General features: G+C 44.2%; 1 protein-coding gene across 4 annotated transcripts in view; it reads left to right on the plus strand.

Moving 5' to 3' along the window:
- Nucleotides 1-22,862, plus strand: part of PLA2G15 (phospholipase A2 group XV) — a 451,295-nt gene that overhangs the window by 41,650 nt on the left and 386,783 nt on the right. For all 4 annotated transcript variants that reach the window (XM_073605038.1, XM_073605040.1, XM_073605037.1 and 1 more), the window contains one exon: nt 8,931-9,087. In XM_073605038.1, the coding sequence (XP_073461139.1) occupies nt 8,931-9,087 (157 nt within the window). The remainder of the gene's footprint in view (nt 1-8,930; nt 9,088-22,862) is intronic.

The raw sequence follows: 22,862 nt of genomic DNA on the forward strand, positions 1-22,862 counted from the left end.
TCAGGCGCTATGCAGGTGCTATTTTTAGAGCTGTAGCGCCTGAAAACCGGCTCCAGTGTGAAAGGGGTCTAAAAATTCTGATTTAAATCAAGCCTTTTTACTAGTGATTTAAATTTTGTAATCAAATCCACCCTGGATCATACTAAGATTAGGGATGAGCCGAACACCCCCCCGGTTCGGTTCGCAGCAGAACTTGCGAACAGGCAAAAAATTTGTTTGAACACGCGAACACCGTTAAAGTTTTTGGGACACGAACATGAATAATCAAAAGTGCTCATTTTAAAGGCTTATATGCAAGTTATTGTCATAAAAAGTGTTTGGGGACCTGGGTCCTGCCCCAGGGGAAATATATCAATGCAAAAAGAAGTTTTAAAAATGGACGTTTTTTCGGGAGCAGTGATTTTAATAATGCTTAAAGTGAAACAAAGTGTAATATTCCTGTAAATTTCGTGCCTGGGGGGTGTCTATAGTATGCCTGTAAAGGGGCGCATGTTTCCCGTGTTTAGAACAGTCTCACAGCAAAATGACATTTCAAAGGAAAAAAAAGTCATTTAAAACTACTTGCGGCTATAAATGAATTGTCGGTCTGACAATACACATAAAAGTTCATTGATAAAAACGGCATGGGATTTCCCCACAGGGGAACCCTGAACCAACATAAAAAAAAACATAAAAAAAAAAAAAAAAAAATGCGTGGGGGTCCCCTTAAATTCCATGCCAGGTCCTTCAGGTCTGGTATGGATATTAACGGGAACCCCGCGCCAAAATAAAAAAAAATGACGTGGGGGTCCCCCTCAAAATCCATACCAGACCTGAAGGGATTTTAAGGGGAACCCCGCGCCCAATTTTTAAAAAAAAATGACGTGGGGTCCCCCAAAAATCCATACCAGACCCTTTTCTGAGCACGCAACCTGGCAGGCCGCAGGAAAAGAGGGGGGGACGAGAGTGCGCCCCCCCACTCCTGAACCGTACCAGGCCACATGCCCTCAACATTGAGAGGGTGCTTTGAGGTAGCCCCCCAAAACACCTTGTCCCCATGTTGATGGGGAGAAGGGCCTCATCCCCACAACCCCTGGCCAGGGTTGTGGGAGGTCTCTCGGGTGGGGGGCTTATCAGAATCTGGAAGCCCCCTTTAACAAGGGGACCCCAGATTCCGGCCCCCCTCCTGTGTGAATTGGTAATGGGGTACAAATGTACCCCTACCATTTCACAAAAAAAGTGTCAAAAAGGTTAAAAAACACAAGAGACGGTTTTTGCCAAGTCCTTTATTTACTTCTTTCATCTTCTTTCTTCTGGTCTTCCTTCGGTGTTCTTCTTCCTCCCATCTTCTTCATCTTCTTCTTCTCCACCTTCTTCCTCTGCTCTTCTCGTTCCGCCTCTTCCTCCAGGCTTCTTCTCAGCTCCGTCCGCACGATCCACCTCAGTGGGAGTCTTCCGCCGTGTGACGCTTTTGGTTCTTCTGACATTTCTTATATAACGTGTTGTCAGATGGGGCAGGGTCACCCGGGTACGTAAATGGGTGACCCCACCCCCCTCTGACAACAAGGGGAAAGCCACAGTGATGTTCCCCGTGCGTCAGAGGAGGGCAGGGTCACTGGGTGGCCCCCCCTCCGTTATATAAGAAATGTCAGAAGAACTGAAGCGTCACACGGCGGAAGACTCCCACTGAGGCGAATCGTGTGGACGGAGCGGAGAAGAAGCCTGGAGGAAGATGCGGGACGAGAAGAGCGGAGGAATCAGAAGATAGAGGAAGAAGTAGATGGAAGAAGAAGAAGAGCACCGAAGGATGACCAGAAGAAAGAAGATGAAAGAAGAAGAAATAAAGGACTTGTCAAAAACCGTCTCTTGTGTTTTTTAACCTTTTTGACACTTTTTTTTGTGAAATGGTAGGGGTACACTTGTATACCATTACCAATTTACACGGGGGGGGCGGGATCTGGGGGTCCCCTTGTTAAAGGGGGCTTCCAGATTCCGATAAGCCCCCCGCCCGTAACCCCCACAACCACTGGCCAAGGGTTGTGGGGATGAGGCCCTCCTCCCCATCAACATGGGGACAATGTGCTTTGGGGGGCTACCTCAAAGCACCCTCCCAATGTTGAAGACATGTGGCCTGGTATGGTTCAGGAGGGGGGGCGCTCTCTCTCTCGCCCCCCCCTTTTTCTGCGGCCTGCCAGGTTTCCTGTTGGTGTAGGTGTAAATAGTGTAGCGCTAGTTAAAGTACAAAGATTTTGAATTGCGAGTAATGTATAGACCAAACAATCGCTCATAACAGCATATACCGCAGATAATACTATGAAAAACTCTAATAGGCATCTATTGCATAAAAAAGGATTCTAGAAACAGATGAAAGTCCCAAAAAGATGGTAGTGTTATACACCACGTGGATAACTGGTTGAGAGAAGTGACACAGATATATTGGGTCCCCCGCGTAGAAGCAATGCAGGTTTACCGGAACTGTTGGACTCAAAGAAACATACGTCCCATGAGTCAGTAATGCTTGTATTGCCAACAGACAATGAAGTGGGGTCTCCCAGTGAAACGATATGGAATCCAGGTACTGTCTAGGACTCTAGGCAAAGCTCTTCCATATGTAACTTGATCTCGTGGTGGCCCATAAAGGATAAAAAAAGGGCCGCTTTCGTTACTCCAGGTAATATCGCCCAATCAGCTCATGTCAATTATCTTTGTGGGTTGGACTAGCAGGGATGACTCAGAGTACATAAGTAATCTCCTGTATCACACAAGACACGAAGCATGTTGGTCCCTTTGTTCAGACCTACCATGCTTCGTGTCTTGTGTGATACAGGAGATTACTTATGTACTCTGAGTCATCCCTGCTAGTCCAACCCACAAAGATAATGTGCCTGGTATGGAATTTAGGGGGACCCCCACGCCATTTTTTTTTTTTTTTTTAATTTTGGTTCGGGGTTCCCCTGTGGGGAAATCCCATGCCGTTTTTATCAATGAACTTTTATGTGTATTTTCGGACCGACAATTCATTAATAGCCACGAGTAGTTTTAAATGACTTTTTTTCCTTTTGAAATGTCATTTTGCTTTCAGACTGTTCTAAACACGGGAAACATGCACCCCTTTACGGGCATACTATAGACACTCCCCAGGTACGAAATTTAAAGGAATATTACACTTTTATTATTTCACTTTAAGAATTATTAAAATCACTGCTCACGAAAAAACGTCCATTTTTAAAACTTCTTTTTGCATTGATACATGTCTCCTGGGGCAGGACCCAGGTCCCCAAACACTTTTTATGACAATACCATGCATATAAGCCTTTAAAATTAGCACTATTGATTTCTCCCATAGACTTTTAAAGGGTGTTCCGCGGCTTTCGAATTTGCCGCGAACACCCCGAATTGTTCGCTGTTTGGCGAACTGACGAACAGCCAATGTTTGAGTCAAACTCATATTTGACCCGAACATAAAGCCCATCCCTAACCAAGATCGGTATGATTCGATGTTTTTTTCAAACCAGTGATGGAACTAGAAGTGACAAAATAGTCATCGCTTCCAGGTTCCTAGACCATGGTGATGATTGGGGCCACTCTGGTTTTTTATCAGCTCTATGGTGAGCCAGTGGAACCACCAGCTGCAGTCTGGTGGGACGGGAGAGCCCAGGAAGTGGCCCCTCCCACCACTTGTTAAAGCAATCCACTGGCTATTTCTCTTTCGTTCATTGACGGACGCAGCACTTCCAGTCTTGACCTTAGGGTTCTATCGCCACCTTCAGGAGTAGGACTAGGCAGAAATTAAAAAAAAAAAAAAAAGAGCACAGCACCGCCTAGGGGCGGTTCTCACTGGCAGTAACCCCCCACTCTGCTACAGGCAGCTCAGTTTTTTTCTGCCTAGTCTAGGAGAAGGACCTGGCTCCCTGCTGGGACCTGTGGTTCTTTGGCTTTTGTTTTGTTTTGTTTTATTTATTTTTTGGTGATGCATCTGCAATCAACTGCTGGGCTGGGTGACAGGCTGGATATTATAGATCCTGGTAGTCTCCCCAGCCTGGCCACCGAGCGTGCGCAGACCTGAGCTCCGCGCTGGGTCGGCCGCGACAAGCCCCATTCTGGACCAGGGTGGCCGGCGAGATAGACGTCTCGCAGGGACACATATGACCAGCCACCTAACGTCTGGATCATAGTGTCGCCATGGCCGACAGCCACTCCGGCTAGGCGGGAGATGTCTGTGGAGTCTGACCCGTAATCCCTGCAGGAGGGGTAAGTATGTGCTCGTCCGGGCCCGGTGGAGCAGCTGGGTGCTCCCTGGGGTGGTCAGTTTTGAGAGATTGTTTCATTCTCTCCCCTCCCTCCCGGTTGCGCTGCCGATTGCTGGGCTCAGGGATGTTGTGTTTGGCATCTACCTGGCCTGGTGGGGTCCCCTCCGGGTGGTCTCTGAGCGTTCTACGTATGGAAGGGATAGCGGGTGTTTTTTTCTCTACGTGCATAGCCGCCATTGATTTGGGGACGGGCGCCGCGGCCATTTTCTCAGAGCCGCGGCCATTTTCTCTGAGCGCGGCGCCCATTTTCCCGTAGTCTCCAGGCTTTCCAGGCACTTGTGCTCTAGCTGAGGAAGCGTGGCTGGTGGCCATTTTCTTGTAGCCGGATGAGGAGTGTTTCTGCTGGGCCTCCAGCGCTGGACTCTGCAATTAAAGCCAGGCAAGAGCGCGGATCTCCTTGTGGATTGTCCCATCTACTGAAAGACGGACAGTACAGTACTGTTCCTCGGTCAGGGTGATGAGTCCTTCTGGGGGGGCCCTCCCCACACTGTGGCAGGGTGGTCTTCTCTCCTTCTCTCCCCTTAGTAGGCGATCGGTCCCTGGTAGTGTCAGGTCGAGCGTGGCATGGTGTCTGAAGCAGGTGCCTCCCTCCCAGACACCCCTGTGATGGCAGCTGGCTCCTCTGGGTATACGGTGCCCCTGGACGCTTTGTCAGCAGTCCTGGAATCATTCATCTCCAGGGTTTAAGTGACGTGCGGGCGTAAGGTGTGTAAAAAAGGCCCCCTTCCCCCTCCATCTCTTGGGGAGGACTCTGATCCAGACACTGGCCCTGCCGTAGCAGGCGGCCCCTGCCTGGATGGTTCGGTTGATGCGGCCCCCGATCTTTCGGACATTGAGGAAGAATCCTCCGCGTCTGTTGCGGTGCATGAGAAAGCGCTGGTGGGTACACTCATTACGGCGGTGCGTGATACTTTGAAGATTGAGGATACGGCAGGGTCATCTGCAGAGGTGTTGGTCCCCTTTGGGTCTCACAAGCCGGTCCACACTGCTAAGGTGTTTCCTTACCTGTCTTATTTTGATAAGTTTATCTACAAGGATTGGGAACGGCCGCAGTGTTTCTTTTCAGTTCCGAGGCGGTTTTCAGTGCTTTACGCTTTTGAGGAGAGTCTGTTGAAGAAATGGACATCCCCCTCCGGTCGTTGATCCTCCGGTTTCCAGGTTAAATAAGGCGTCCATTATTCCGGAGGAGGGGTCCCCTTCTTTCAAGGATCCTGCCGACAGAAAGGCTGAGGCGGTTGCTCAGTCTGTGTGTACGATGGCGGGTTCGGCTCTTCGTCCGGTGCTAGCCACGGCTCTGGTGTCGCAGACACTTAATGGGCTAAGTTATTACACCGCGAGTTGGGTAACGAGCAAGCTTCCCCAGTCTGTGTGGAACTGGCAGACCAGTTAGTGCAAGGACTTAAGTATGTCTGTGATGCAGCCCTAGATATGGCCCGTTACTTTCAAAGGTCTCTGTGTCGGCCGTATTTCTGTGCCGGCTACTTTGGCTCAAGTGTTGGTCGGCGGACCAGACATCTAAGAAAGCTTTGGCGGAATTGCCTTTCCAGGGTGGGAGGCTATTTGGAGACTCTCTGGACGACATTATTAAGGACATCACTGGGGGGGAAAGTACTTTTCTCCCACAGTCCAGAAAGGGCAAGGAGCCCTGTTGTAGGCAGGGCCCCTCTTTTTCCGCTCACAAGCGTCTTTTTTTTTTTTTTTTTTTAATCGCCCAGTTCTGCGGGCAAGCGTTCCCAACCCAACAAGGCTCCCGCGGATGGGCAAAAGCGTCCTTGGCATTGCAAGCCAAACCAGCCCACGGACAAGTCCTCTTCCGTATGAAGGTTTACCCCCGCCCGATGTACAGGTGGGGGGTCGCCTTCAGTTTGCAGACCGGTGGACTTCTCTTCTTTCCGACCAGTGGGTCTGTAAACTAATTTTGTCCGGGTACAAGATAGTTTCTTTCTTGTCGGCCAGACAGGTTTTTTCCCTCCAATCTTCACCTTCTCCCGTCTCGTCTGCAGGCTTTGCTTAGGGCGGTATAATACTTGCTACTACAGGGGGTGATGGTTCCTGTACCAGAAAGGTTTCGGGGTTTCTACTCCAATCTGTTCGTAGTTCTGAAAAAGGAAGGGGTTCGTCCGATCCTGGATCTCAAGGCCCTCAATTGTTTTGTGAGGGTACAGAGGTTCAGGATGGAGTCTGTTCGATCTGTGGTGGCTGCGCTTCATCAGGGGGGTTTCCTGGCCACCCTGGACATCAAGGACACGTACTTGCATGTTCCCATCCGTGTCGGGCACCAGCGGTTCCTGCGCTTTGCGGTCGGGGACGCGCATTATCAATTTGTGGCACTTCCCTTTGGCCTGGAGTCGGCGCCAAGGGTCTTCACCAAGGGGCTGGCTCCGGTTCTGGCGTTGCTGAGACAGCGGGGGATCGTGATCGTGGGCTACCTGGACGATCTCCTGAGAGCGGCGTCAGCCTCAGAACTGAGAGACAATGTGGCGATCACCATGCAGACCTTACAAGAGTTCAGCCGGGTGTTGAATCTCCAGAAGTTTGTGTTGCTCCCGACCCAATGCCTGGAGTACTTGGGGTTTATTCTGGACTCTGCAATGGCGAAGGTCTTTCTTCCATTGATCAAACTGCAGACCCATCACTCCACGGTGCGATTTCTGCTGTCCCGCAAGTGGTCGTCGCTGAGCTTTTGCATGCAAGTTCTGGGCCTCATGGTATCCACCTTCGAGGCGGTTCCGTATGCTCAATTTCACGCTCGGGTCTTGCAGAGGGAGATCTTATCCAAATGGGACAAATCCCTGGCATCTCTGGATTGTCAGATCTGTGTGGGCCATCTAACCAGGGCTTTGCTTCTTTGGTGGCTACGGTCCCCAGCTCTACGGTCCGGGAAGTCGTTTCTCCCTCTCTATTGGACGGTGATCACGACAGATGCCAGCCTGACCGGCTGGGGGGGGAGTTTTGGGCCTTCGTTCGGCTCAGGGCCGCTGGTCACCGGAGGAGTCCCACCTATTGATCAACGTTCTGGAGTTGCGTGCAGTCAGGTTATGCCTCTCCACTTGGTCGCAGCTGCTGCATGGTCGTACGGTCAGGATGCAGTTGAACAATGCCATAGCAGTGGCTTATAGGCATCATCCTGGTATAACCACTAAAATTTAGGCGACGTACAGGCTCTTTTCTCATGTTCTTCGCTGGTGCTTTTGGCTCCTCTTCGGGGGGTGGGGGGGGGCACCATATAAAGTGGCATACCTGCAGACTCGATCCTGCATCCATAGACAGTGATTCTGCTCCACCCCCTGATTCTCATCACAGAATTTGATTGACATTGGCTCCCGCTGCTATCAATCTGCCCTGTGAGGAGGGGGGAGAGGAGATGCTGCTCTTGGGCAGAGCGCGGGATTAAGTGTCCACAGCGCTCGATGTCCGCCAGCCACCCGTGAACGCGGTACAGAGCAGCGGGATGGGGATCTGCCTATGTAAACAAGGTGGATCCCCATTCTGACAGGGGACAATACTGAGATCTGCTGTTCCTAGTGGTCAGGAACAGCAATCTTTGTGTTGTCCGAGTAAGCCCATCCCCCACACAGCTAGAACACACCCAGGGAACACGGTTAACCCCTTGATCGCCGCTTAGTGTTAACCCCTTCTTTACCAGTGTCATTTATACATTGATCGGTGCATTTTTTTTATAGCACTGATCACTGTAATAATGTCACTGGTCCCCAAAAAGTGTCACTTGGAGTCAGATTTGTCCGCTGCAATGTCGCAGTCTCGCTAAAAATCGCAGATTGCCGCCATTACTAGTAAAAACTATAAAAAAGATTAAAAGTCCCTAAATCTATCCCCTATTTTGTAGATGCTATAACTTTTGCGCAAACCCATCAATATATTCTTATTGCGTTCCCCCCCCCAAAAAAAATATGTAAAAAATAAAAACCGAAATTGTCAGTTAAAGCGACGCGGTGTCGCATCGCAAAAAATGGTCTGGTTATTAAGGGGGGTAAATCATTTCAGGGCTGAAGTGGCTAACATGGTTTCCTATGGGTCACATTCACATCTGTGCATTTTATGGAAAGGGCCAGGGACCAGCAGGTTGTGTTTTTGGTTCCATAGACTTCAATGGATCAAAAATGTGTATTGAAAACCGTAAAATGCACCCAGAATATGCATCAACTGTAACCTGCATAGGTGTGAACCAGGCCTTAGACGTGATTTTCTAAAATTTTTGTTGCAGGGGATGCCTGTTATATGACTTGTATCTTAGTGCAGACTTCTGGTAAAATCAGTGAACCAATCACACAAGCAGATATTGCATATCTGGAGGCGTTCTGTACACATTCTGTGTACAGAACACCTCCAGGTAGCCATATTGCATTGCATTTTACAGAAAATTACAGAGCTGCAGATTGAAAAGGAAAGGTAATTTTTAATAACATTCAATTACAATATGACTTGTGTCGCAATTATATATGCTGCATTATTATTTTTTTTGCAATTTTTTTCCCATTAAAGTAGAGTTACCCTGTAATAAAAAAAATATCTTCAGCTAAAACATCATCAGCCAAATTCCTGTTAGCTTTATTGCCTGTCAGGCATTCGGGTTGAAAATACAAGACTATTATTAATAAAATTTTCCATTTTATTATTTAGTTCCTGGCGACCTAGGAAACCAGCTGGAAGCCAAGTTAAATAAACCATCGGTTGTGCATTACATGTGTTCCAAGAAAACCGATTACTACTTTACTCTTTGGCTGAATCTGGAGCTTCTGTTGCCCCTTGTAATTGATTGCTGGATTGATAACATAAGGTGAGATTAAATGAAGGGTATTGTATATTTAAAATCTATACATTTTAAATTTGTTGCTGGCTGATAATGTATCTGCAATGTTTATTTTTGTTCCACCTCCTTTTTTTTTTTGTGCAGCATTTTGTACAGTATTAGTATTATGGCTACATTTTTCATTTGTATTCATTTTTCTTTACTTTTATGTTCATGTACATGGAGTTGTACAATTCCCAGTTAGTTGTCATGATGACTGAAAACATTCTGGTATCGGTGTCACCCAGCCATCTCCTGCATTGTGCAGGACTGAACTGTTAAACTGATAGTTTAGTCTTGAAATTATACAGGCAAATCAGGGCTCCACCTTTGTGACCATCAGCATTACATTCCTCTGTAATGCCCTGTACACACGGTCGGACATTAATCGGACATTCTGACAACAAAATCCATGGATTTTTTCCGACGGATGTTGGGTCAAAGTTGTCTTGCATACACACGGTCACACAAAGTTGTTAGAAAATCCAATCGTTCTAAAAAAAATTACGGGGGGGGGGGGGGGGTGTAGGCACATTCTGATGTGACAGAAGCTGAGTAGGCGGTGATCTGCCTGCTCTGTGATGTACCTCGCTCATCCAGGTAGAGCTCTGACACCTGATACTCCACCTGAAACTCCAAGTGGAAGCCACCGCTGCTGAGGATGCAGAGGAGCAAGCTCTCCCTCCTAAGCCACTCAAAACTGCTTAAATGTAAGCCTAACCCTAAGCCTAAAACTACCAGCATACCAGGATAGCGACGTTACCGAGGAGCCGAGATGCATTGTACTTGACTAGCTTGTCTGGGTATGTCAGCTTTTTGCTGATTGCCGTGCTCTGTTTTCATGAGGTCAGGACACTACTGAGAGTCGGACGGGATGGGAGACTGGAGGGATAAAGCACTGGTTGTAAAAATGCTGAATCCCCTCATGGTATGCTGAAATTGGAGCCTCAGTCAGAGGTCGCTGGCTTATAACCTTAAACCGTGACTAGGAATAATCTTCGGCAATACTTGCTACAACACTTGCTACAGTGGTAATGGCACAGCACTTCTTGATGGAGAAAGAAAGATAAAAACAGTGGCAGCAGTGGTAAGTGTGCTTTCTTCATGGATTATAAATGTTCAGCCTGTTTCTGGGATTATATGAAGACATGCTACATATTATCACCGCCATATACTGCCACATACCACTGCTATATGCTACTAAAAACAGCTAAACTGCTAAATTATTGCTTCCATCGCACTATTGCTTTGCTGTTACTTCTGTGACTGTGATTAAATATTATTCCCTTGGACTGCTCAAAGATAAGCTACATCTTTCCACTGCTATGCACTGCCATATATAAATGTCATAAATCACTAGATTGCTTACTAAATCACAGAACTGGAGTGGTGGGCTTTTTTGCTATTATTACTATCAGCCAATGAACCACCGCCACTTGATATTCAGATGTGGTCATTGATAACGCCTAAGTAGATATCATTGGTGAACTGGTGCTGTTAGTTACCTATTGATGGACTGACGCAAATAGCTAATAAATTGCTGTGGATAACTGCTAACGGCTAATTATGACTAGCAGTTATTGATTGTTGAATATATGCTACCGGCTTAAAAGTTACATGAAAATTGCTATTAAATAGCGGATATACTGTGGATCAAGCAGAAGGACGTACATCAATTATATCAATCAGCAAACAGGTGCTGTTAGATACTCGTTAAGACTGCTAATAGCTGATGAACTACTGCCACTCTCTAATAGCTGATAGCACGGCCAGTTGCTAATTATACGTTGTCAGTCACTAAGCTGAAGGGTCCTTTCAAATAAAGGACAACTATAATTCGCTACTAAATTGTTGAAAGGATGACAGGTGTCTAATGCAACAAATTATCAACAGCTAACTACCATAGACAACTAGTAAAAGCTGAACGGATGCTATCTGTCCGGAATTACAACTGCCAAAAAATTATAAGTGCTGTGTACCACTGAACAGCCGCTCCCCGGTTGATAGTGGCGAGTTGAGACAACTTTGTTTGGCTGCCGTGCCGCTTTTGTGCTTGGCGGCTAAATTTTTGTTAATTATTTTTTTTTTTTTTGGTTATTGTCTGCTTGATATCTGACTATTTACTACAAGGAAAGCACAGTGGAATATGACACGACAAAGAAGGAGGGAGCAGGATGCAGAAATGGAGAAAGAATTTGAAAATCAATGAGGAGCCCCATATAGAAGGCCTAGACAAAAAGCAATCCATGAAAACTCAGAAAGAACAGAAAAAAGGGCTAAAGGGAATTTAGCTAATCAAGGAATAGGCTCTGCTAACAAAGAAAAATTCACCGGGAAGGAAAACAGTGATATACAGACAAACACAGGAGACTCTCAGATGGAGCCTGAAACAGCACAGACATCACGGATTCCACGAGTATCATGGGGTTTGGATGGGAGATCGGTGACAAATACCTGGTGACAAACACAGGTATCAGCTCCAGATGCCAGTGGATTAATGGAGACACCAGAATATGAGATAAATAGACAAGAAATGGATGAAACACAAATAAGTAAAGATGTTAATATACGGCGGAATACCTCCACCCCCTCTCTGATATCGGAACTCACTTTAAGGGATGTTCTTATGGCAGTACAGGCCTGTAATAACTCGCTGATATCATTAACAAATCAGATGACAGAACTAAAAGGAGATATCGCAATTATGAGACATGAGAATCAGAAAGTATGTGAAAGAACCACTGTGGTGGAAACGAGTGTAGGAGAACTGGAAGATTCAATACCGTTGATAAAAAAAGGATCTACATCTGACAAAAACACAGATAAAGGCTCAAATTCGAAGAATGGAAGGAATGGAGAGTAGACAAAGACGCAATAATGTCTCTATACTAGGTTTACTGGAACAAGAAGGCCAATCACTAGTTACTTTTTTTGAGAAGTGGTTAATGGACATTTTTGGGGCAAAGGGCCTTTCTAAATCTTTTGCAATAGAACGAGCACAAGTCACTCTCCTTCTCCTGGAGGTAGCCCCAGGCCAATTATTATTAGATTGCTAAACTGTCAAGATAGAGATAACATACTGTCTAAAGCAAGACAAAGGGGTAGCACTGAGTATAAGGGCAATAAAGTGTCCTTTCACCCAGACTTTTCCGTGGAAGTACAGAAACAGAGGGCGAAATTCACAGAAGTCAAACAGCGGTTATTAGTATTAAAGATCAAATATGCAATGTTTCCTGCAAAACTACGTGTTACAGATTGAGATGGAGTCCAGTATTTTGATATACCAGATGCAGTTAATACGTGGTTGGATACAATGATTGGAGAGTAGACGGGAGGAGTTTTGGTATGTGAGGGGATTTTTGCCCCCAGAGCCTAACTGTAGTCAAATTTTATTTTTTTTTTCTCTCTCGATTGGGGGGGGGGGGGGGGGTTTCACTCCTTCTCCCCCATCTGGGTTGCTGTAAGGTACGGATGCAACATCAGAAATGGCTACAGTGGGCCCCCAGTGTCCCGTGTGGACAAGAGGTATGTTACTGTAGCTAAGATCCTCCCTCCCCATCAAGGAGGGAACTTCAGCTTGGAATGGTAGTGTTCAGATTGAAGTGGGATGGGTGGGGGAAAGGGTGGATGGAAGTATGTTGGGGGGAATCCATGGTTTTTTTTTTTTTGTTTTTTTTTGGGGTTTTTTTTTCTTTTTTATTCCCTCTCCCCCACCCCCTCCCCCTCCCCCTCTCCCTCTCCCTCCCCCCCTCCCTCTCCCCCTCCCTCTCCCCCTCCCTCCCTCTCTCCCTCCCTCCCTCTCCTACCCTTTGGGGTCTTCCGATATGTCCTATTTTTTTATCTTAACACAAGATGACAAGTAAAATTAAATTGATGTCATGGAATGTCAGAGGTTTGGGGGATAATAGAAAGAGACATGCGGTAAAAGAATTAATCAAATTTTATAGTCCCGCAATAGTCTGCTTGCAGGAGACACATAAGGGGAATGAGGATGATAAAATGTTTAGTATATTTAAATAATTTAAATATAAACCTGAATTTCATGCTACATATTCTTCCTATTCCCGTGGAGTGAGTATTTTGATTTCTAATTCCATTAGGTTTACCTGCAAGCAGTGTATTAAAGATCCGGTTGGTCGATACCTGATGCTATTATGTACCATAAAAGATAGAATACTTTTCTTAGTGAATGTGTATACCCCCCCATAAGGATGACATACTATAAAAGGTTTTTGAAAAAATGGCACATTGGTCCGATATTCCAACAGTGATAATTGGGGATTTCAATAACGTATTAAATGAAGAGATGGACAGGCAAAGTAATAAAAAGAGCAATGGGAAGGGAAAGCCCACAAGATTGGCCAGTCAGACACAAGAGATGGGTCTATTGGATGTGTGGAGAGTAAGATTCCCGGCCAGTAAACAGTACTCATGTTGCTCAAGAACATATGGATCATTATCAAGAATCGACCTGGCCTTGGGAAATGGTAATTTTTTTCTCATTGGTAAAAACAATTCAGTACGAAGCAAGGGGAATCTCTGATTACTCCCCACTGACTTTGTCTATGGAGTGGACAGAACAGTTGACCCGTCCACCAAGGAAAGTTAATCCACAGTGGCTGTCCCTGATTCCAGAGAAGAGTCAAATAGAACTACTATTAATGGGCTTTTTTGGAGATAATAAGTGCTCAACCTCAGCAATGATGGTGTGGGACGCAATGAAAGCATACCTTAGAGGCCTAATAATTAAAGAAATATCTAAAATTAAACTTGCCACTAGACAATGAGAGGAAGAGGTAATCCAAAGAGTTAAGCAAACAGAACAAGAATTTACACTAGATCCCAATAAGGAGAAATATGGAGCATGGCAGGATGTGCAGAAGTTATATAAAAATTTGGTTATAACCAAGGCAGAGAATAGTAGATTTTTGCAGAGTCAAAAGTATTCTGAAATGGGGGAACAGGTGGGTCATATGTTGGCAATGATAGCATGGAATCAAGAAGGCCCGTCCGATATAGTTGCTATCGAAGATAGAAAGGGGACAGTGAAGTATGATACTGAGGGTATTCAAAATATATTCATAGATTTCTATTCACGGTTGTATAAATCTGAAATCTCAAATATAAGGTAAAAGACTAAACAATTTTTAGATGATCTAATTATACCCAAATAACTTCAAAAGTGAATCCCTGGATACCCCTATAACTCTGGCAGAGTTGGAAGAAGCTGTGGAACAAATACAAAATAATAAAGCACCAGGGATGGATGGACTTCCTGTGGAGATATTTAAAATATATGGTCAGATCCTGATTCCAGAACTTCTCGAAGTACTGAATGAAGCATATATCGCACCCTAAATCAATGATGGAAACAATAATAATCGTAATCTTAAAACCGGATAAGGATTCATTACAGCCAGGCTCATACCGCCCAATCTCTCTCCTTACATCTGATGTCAAGATATTAGCTAAGGTTTGGGCAAATTGGTTATCCAGACACATTGACATCTTGATCCATACGGATAAAACAGGCTTTATCCCCTCTAGATCAGCAGCTACAAATATTCGCAGGCTCTTTTTGAATCTGCAGTTGCCAATGGTTAACGGGGGAGCTGGTGCCATTTTGTCATTGGATGCTCAGAAGGCATTTGACATGAATGGAAGTATCTATGGATGGTATTGATTGCTTTCGGTGTAGGTCCAGGTTATATAAACTGGTTAAAATTGCTATATAAAGAGCCAAGCGCGAAGCTGAGGATCAATGGCACTATGTGGCCAACTTTCCCGTTATCCCGGGGAACCAGACAGGGTTGCCCTCTGTCCCTGCTGCTGTTTGCATTGGCATTGGAACCACTGGCCAGCTGCAATCAGAGAGTCTGCGGGGATAGAGGGATTTCGACATGCAGGAAGAGAGGATAAAATGGCTTTATATGCAGACGATGCCCTAATCTTTTTAAGTGACCCCACAAAATCTCTAGAGGAACTCATGACTCTTGTCTCTGCATTCGGACAACTTTCTGGGTTTCGCATCAATTGGGAGAAGTCGTTCTGATGCCGCTACACAATGCGAATATCCCCTTACCAGACCGTGCAAAACAGATTCATATAAAACATAAAATTAAGTATTTAGGGATTGAGGTAACGTGAAAAGTAGGGGACTATGTGGATCTCAACCTCAGACCACTTTTGCTCAGGTTTAACGATAAATGTTGGAGCTGGTGCAAACTCCCATTAACTGTGATTGGCAAAGCCAATCTTTATAAAGATGATCTGGGCCCCACAGTTATTGTATATTTTTCATAACAGTCCGATGTGGATAGCCACATTCTGGTTCAGAAGGATAGAATCGCTTTTTCGTGAACTTATTTGGAGGAAAAAAAATGCCTGTATTAAATTAACAACATTAATGCTAGCTAAAGATGATGGGGGACTCGCTATCCCACACCCTAAAAATTATTTTTTAGCTTCGCAAATTCCAGAAATTCCATGGCTGGACAGCGGCAGAGGATACTGATTCCATACAAGGGTTATTACTTCCGATGGGCAAGGGATACTCATTGATGTCCCTATTAGAGACAAAAAATTTTCAAAAAGATAAGAAATTCACTACAGGCAAATTATTTATCAAAGTATGGCAAGCAATAAAAAAAATTACTAATTATACCGGTTATACTTGTATACAAATCTGGAATAATGCAAATTATGAAGAAGTGCGGAGACTGGAGGGATTTTGGCTTTGGCAAACTCAGGGGCTGAGATATGTGGAGCAGCTGTTCTGGAATAATAATATAAAATCATTTGCCCAAATATCTGAGGAATTCAAGATTCCAAAACAGAGGTTCTTTCAGTATCTCCAGCTCAGACATGCTTTGCATGTCCAGGCCCGCACATCTGTCTTTGAGCTTAACACTTCTAAAATAATAACATTGTTGAAGAAAGGTGATCAAAAGAAGGGACTTATCTCTAAACTATATGACATATTGCAGAGTAAATTCAAGGAATTGGAAGCCGTGCCGGCCAGGGCGCAGTGGGAACGAGACCTGGGAGCAATGACTGACTGCTCAGTGGTCGGAGGTCTTATCTGCGATCCCAAAGGTGTCGCTGTCCACCACTCAAAAATGAACACAACTTTTTATTACACAGAGATCATACTACACCCCGGAAAAACTGTTTAAGTGGAAACGAAGGGAATCCCCTTTACGTCCCCGATGTAGAAGCACATCGGCTAACCTAATACACATGCTATGGAGATGCCCCAAACTCCATCAATACTGGCAGGATATAATTAAAAATATAAATAATGCGCTAGATATAGAAATACCACTAGATCTGAAACTGTCTGTTAACCGCTTCAGATCCGGGCCATTGCCAAATGACGGCAACAGCGCGGATCTAAATTGCCGGGACGACGTCTATTGACGTCGTCCCGTGCACGAGCGGCCTGCGTGCCCGGTGATCAGCGAGTCTGAGACTCGCCTGATCACAGATCAGAGTAAGGGGTTGGTCCCGACCCCTTACCACATGATCAGCTGTCAGCCAATGACAGCTGATCATGTGATGTAAACAGAGACGGTAATCGGCTATTTTTCCTCCTCGCGCTGACAGCGTGAGGAGGAAAAAAAAAACCAGATCACCGGCGGCCGTGATCGGGACATCAGTCCCGATCACGGCGATCTTCTAACACAAAGCAATAGGCAGCAGTGCTGCCTACCAGTGCCCACCAGCGTCACCCATCAGTGCCCACAGTGCCATCAATCAGCGCCACCCATCAGTGCCCACAGTGCCACCCATCAGTGCCCACAGTGCCACCCATCAGTGCCACCCATCAGCACCCACATCAGTTTAACCTATCAGCGCCCATCAGTGTCACCTACCAGTGCCCATAAGTGCCCATCAGTGCCACCCATCAGTGCCCCCCATCAGTGGTACCTATCAGTGCCCATCCGTGCTGCCCGTCCGTGGCCATCAGTGCCGCCTTATCTGTGCCCATCAGTACCACCTTATCTGTCCCCATCAGTGCCGCCTTAACTGTGCCTATCAGTGCCGCCTTATCTGTGCCTATCCGTGCCCATCAGTGCAGCCTATCAGTGCCCACCAGTGCCGCCTCATCAGCGCATATCAATGAAGGAGAAAAATTACCTGTTTGCAAAATTTTATAACAAACTATTAAACATGATTTTTTTTTTTTTTTTACAAAAATTTCCATCTTTTTTTGTTTGTTTAGCAAAAAATAAAAACCCCAGCCGTGATTAAATACCACCAAAAGAAAGCTCTATTTGTGGGAAAAAAAATGATAAAAATGTCATTTGGGTACAGTGTTGTATGACCGCGCAATTGTCATTCAAAGTGCGACAGCGCTGAAAGCTCAAAATTGGTCTGGGCAGGAGGGGGGTTTAAGTGCCCAGTAAGCAAGTGGTTAAATATAGCAGAGGAGTTACATTTCTCAAAAAATACTCATACCACAGTGACGAGAGGCCTGTTTCAGGCACGAAAACTGATAGCTCAAAAGTGGATATCTATATACCCCCCGACGGTCGAAGAATGGAGAACACAAATAAAAGAAACCATAATAAAGGAGAAATTTATCTATATACATAGAGAGCATTGAAACAAATTTGATGCTATCTGGAAAGGGTGGGCAGAGTCCTGGGACCACGAAACCTAAGATACGTCAAGAGAGATGGTCAATACAGGGAGAGGATGGGGGGAGGGAGTGCTTTTGAAGAGGGGGGGAGGTTGCGGTGGATGGTAGAGAGAGGAAAACTCTTTAATTACTGTTGGTTTTCTCCCTTTTTTTTTTTTTCTGGGAGGGTGAATGTCCGATGTAAGATAATGTATCTGGACAAAATGTATGTGTAAATGTATCATTTGTATTGTTACGAAAAGAATAAAAAAAGTGCTGAATTAAAAAAAAAATAAAAAATATGAGCAGGCAGGCTCTTTATTGCAGAAGAACATGCAATGTCAGCTTAGTTTACATTTCCAACATGATGCCAGCTTGCTGGGATGAATGATTCCGTGCACACCATTCAACTGCGGCTGAACACCAGCACCTGAAAGAATCTAGGGAGAGCACTCCACCGAGGGAAATCATGAGCAACAGACTGTAGAAGAAGGTAATCCTGAGTTTAGGTCTGCTTTAATAAAAAAAAAAGTAACGTTCAAAAGGAAATACTCACATTCCCAACTTTCAGCTTCTGACACGGGAAAGCTGTACATGCTATATTGTAAAAACTTGGGTGGCTTACACAGCGGCGTACCTAGCATGCCTAGCGCCCAAGAGCAATCTTGCTTTTTTTAACATCCAGTGGCAAATTGTAGGTGTGGTCAAATTCCATTAACTAAACAAAGTATAGAAATTGGACTTTCAATGATTACCCCAGCGATACATTGATTGTACTTCACATGCATGTATGTATAAAATCAGTAATAATACTTTATTACATATGATCTTTTAACCACTTACCGACTGGCTCCTGTACATATACGTCGGCACTTTGAAGATGGATATCTCGGTAACAGCAGCAGCTGCTGCCACAACCAAGGTATCTATCTTTACAGGAGCCGGTTCTGTGTACGATAATGGTGGTCTCTGTGGCGGGTTCACCGCAAGATCACCGTTATCGGCGGCGGGAGAGGTGCCACCCCCCCTCCCGCCGCTCTCCCGCGCCCTCCGCCGCTTACCGGAGCCCTCGGCAGCGGCGGAGGAGATCGGGACCTCTCACTGCTGAGGTATGGAGATGAGTGAGGCTAAGATGGCCCCCACCCGTCTCCATACCATAGGAGGGCGGAAGCGACGTCATGACGTCAGCTCCGCCCATATGTCTTAAAGGCATTTTTTTTTTTTTTTTTTTTTTTTTTTTTTGCATTTTAGTCCAAATATGAGATCTGAGGACTTTTTGACCCCAGATCTCATATTTAAGAGGACCTATCGTGCTTTTTTCTATTACAAGGGATGTTTACATTCCTTGTAATAGGAATAAAAGTGATCCAATTTTTTTTTTTTTTTTTTTTTAAACAGTGCAAAAATAAATATAATAAAGTAAAATGAATAAGAAAATACATTTTTTTTTTTTTTTAAAGCGCCCTGTCCAGACGAGCTCGCGCACAGAAGCGAACGCATACGTGAGTAGCGCCCGCATATGAAAATGGTGGTCAAACCACACATGTGAGGTATCGCCGAGACCGGTAGAGTGAGAGCAATAATTCTAGCCCTAGACCTCCTCTGTAGCGCAAAACATGCAACCTGTAGAATTTTTTAAACGTCGCCTATGGAGATTTTTAAGGGTAAAAGTTTGATGCCATTCCACGAGCGGGCGCAATTTTGAAGCGTGACATGTTGGGTATGAATTTACTTGGCGTAACATATTTCACAATATAAAAAAAAAATTGGGCTAAGTTTACTGTTGTCTTATTTTTTTTATTAAAAAAAGTGAATTTTTTCTAAAAAAAAAAAGTGCGCTTATAAGACCTCTGCGCAAATACGGTGCAAAAAAAAGTATTTCAGTGACCGCCATTTTATTCTCTAGGGTGTTAGAAAAAAAATATATAATGTTTGGGGGTTCTAAGTAATTTTCTAGCAAAAAAAACTGTTTTAAACATGTAAACACCTAAAATCCAAAACGAGGCTGGTCCTTAAGTGGTTAAAATCGAAATATTTCACAATAAAACACATCCAAGGAGATATATTGTGGAAAACATTTCCAAGTTCAAACACCAGTCAACGTGTCTGGTGGACTTTTTGCTTCTTCAGGTTTGGACATTACTTGACAGAAAAACAATCCATCTACAAAGAGGAAAATGCTTATAATCATATAACAAAAATGAAGAAAAAGCGCCAAAATACGTATAAAAATTTATATCGGTCTATTTAACTTATATAAAAATACCAAGCAAATAAAAATGGCTGTCCCAGAGAAGGGAAAAAAAAAACCCACAACACACATACAATTCACCTACATTTATGGACTAGACACAGAAAAATTCAATCTACGCAGTCCTCGATTTGTAGGGGGATATTAGGGAGTCCAGAAAAGGGGGTGGGGGAGTAAGAAAGGAGATAAACCACCCTACAAAATAATAAGCCTATATAGCTAAGAATAAAGATACAAGAACATATCTAGAGGATATATCCCACATACACAGGTAAACCCAGTAGGGTCACTCTGAATGGCTTAGCTAAGGGCTTAAGGGGATTCCCAGTTTTCACAAATTTGGTTGTACTATAGTATCCCTCAGCACACCATGGTGAAAGTACTTCTCTATGCGCTATTTCAATATTTCCTCTCCCACTGCAGAAAAGGCCACAAATTGCTCCAAATGTACTTAGCTCGAACCAAGTAAACAATTCTTCAAAGATTACAAGATATATCTATTGTAAAGACTTTTTGATAATGCATATATTAATATATAGAATGTATGCCTAAGCTCCTGAAGAAGCGTTTATTCGCGTAACATGTAGAGCGGAGCTACTGCACACTATGATCAACTCACACCAAGCCTGATAGAACATTAACTGTTGTTTCTACAAGGACATTGTCATGATCATTCAGGAGTATACTTCTTGGTGTTTGGGTTGTGTGTTGTAAAAGCATATATCTTCTCCGCGCTAATGATCCTCTTATCAATAAGAGATCACAAGACATCTGCAAGAGGAGACTAGTCCCCCCCTTAAATGGATCCCTGGGTCTCTTGAGGACCACCCCTAAGTCCCGCCTACTAGGGGGCTGTGGACAAATAGATGTCCAAAGCTGCCCCCAGGTTGGAGGGGGAAGTCCCTTCCCCATCGCTTCGAATGCTCAAAGTCCAGGCCCCACAGGTGCATCCTTCAAATATGGGAGACACCAGAACCAAAACCATCATCCTTTCGGAGACTGCGGAAGTGATGTAATCCCGGTCCGGATGTCAGTAACCAGAAGTCAGATATCCGCCTTTTGCATACATAGTTACATAGTAGGTGAGGTTGAAAAAAGACACACATCAAGTTCAACCTATGTGTGTGATTATGTGTCAGTATTACCTTACATATCCCTGTATGTTGCGGTCAGTCAGGTGATTATCTAATAGTTTCTTGAAGCTATCATACAAACCTGGAACACAAACCGGAGACCCAACAAATGCAGCGGATGGAAAAATGCACGGTGGGAACACGACCCAGGACAACAAGGACATCCACATAGAAAAAAAAAGCAGAGACATAACCAAAAACAAGAACAAATACTTGACACCGACCACAAGAAATGAAAAAAAAAAAAAAAACAAAGAAAGAGAAAAAAAAACATAGAAAATATTGATACAAATGACACCTAAGATTTTAACCTAAAAAGAGTCTCACAATCTATTTTAAATCTCAATTACAAATATCTATCATGTCCCCAAACAGAAAAGGGGAAATTAGAACCAATATCTGACAGAAAAACACACTGTATACCCTGCATATTCTGTCTTCTATCGGAAAAGTCCTTTTTAATAAATCCGTGAACTAGATCTAGAAAAGAAGCATAACAATGCTTTCATTTAAGCCTTGTGGCATTCAATTTAAAAATCCATTTGAGTTCAACCTGTAGCATTTTTTTTTTTTTGTCCTAGTCCCCACCTCTCACATGGGGATGGAGTCGAAAAGCGTGGAGATTCAGTACTGTATCTGTGATTATTCGCAAAATGTCTTGCTATTGGGCTTTCTAAACTCCCTCCATTTTTTTATCAGTCACATATTTTTTTATTCTCTGCCAAAACATCCTTATGTGAGAAAGTATAATACCCCTTTAATTTTGCAATTAACAAAGTATAGGGGTTTGAATTTTACAATTCCAAATCACGCAACATATCTAAAGTATTTGCAGTAGGATAATGCCCTCATTTATACCCTACAATTTTCTGAAGTATTGGGATGCCTGCCTTTACATGCACATGAACTTTTTTCCAAATATAAAATGTTATTAATTTAGAACTCAGGGAGAGTACAGTTCAGGTACATCAATGCCATACAAAAAAAAAAAAGGTCATGGTCCATTTCACATACAATGATATACAGTGTTTCCAACAATTGGATCAAATGAATGAAATAGCAAAGATATAAGGAACGATGAGATAAAAGTCATATCCACCACAAAATGTAAGTGTCTCACTTTGTTGGGTAATAAACTTTTTGTAAGCCCCACAAGACCATGTCTGAACCGCTCAGTTCCTGTTTTTGTAAGTGTTCCTAGGAACAAATGAGAGGAGAAATAATGGCTCTTAGAGAAGAGTAGTACGAAAGAGAAGAAAAGAACTGAGAAATTAAGAGTAGAAAAGAGGGGAGGGGGAGGATTAAGAAAAGAAGGGGGGGGGTGAAGAAAAGAAGATGAGAGGAGAAGGGGGGGAACCCCATAGCAATGAACTTGTGGTTGCTATGTATTGAAGCAGCTCTCGTATTAATTGTCCCTCTATGATCTGAGCATAGATACACCTTCATCGGACAGAATGAACATGTTCCAGAGCTTCCATGCCTTCGAATGATTCTCCTTTTTTATTTTGCGCTGTAAGATCTAGGTCCTCCAGCTTATTGATATGCTCTACTTGATGCAACCAAGTCCCAATGGAGGGAGGTGTGCGTGTCTTCCAAAATAGGGGGATACAGGACTTTGCTACATTTAGTAAATGTCGTATAATTGATTTTTGGATCTTGGTAATCTGGAGTAAAAAGAAAAATCAGGGGTCTTATGATCTGTAAATTTTTGGGTAGTCCGTACGGTCGTCCAAAAGTGATTTAGCAGTGGGCAAGC

This window comes from Aquarana catesbeiana, linkage group LG11 (assembly GCF_042186555.1).
Source record: "Aquarana catesbeiana isolate 2022-GZ linkage group LG11, ASM4218655v1, whole genome shotgun sequence".
NCBI classification, from domain to species: Eukaryota; Metazoa; Chordata; class Amphibia; order Anura; family Ranidae; genus Aquarana; species Aquarana catesbeiana.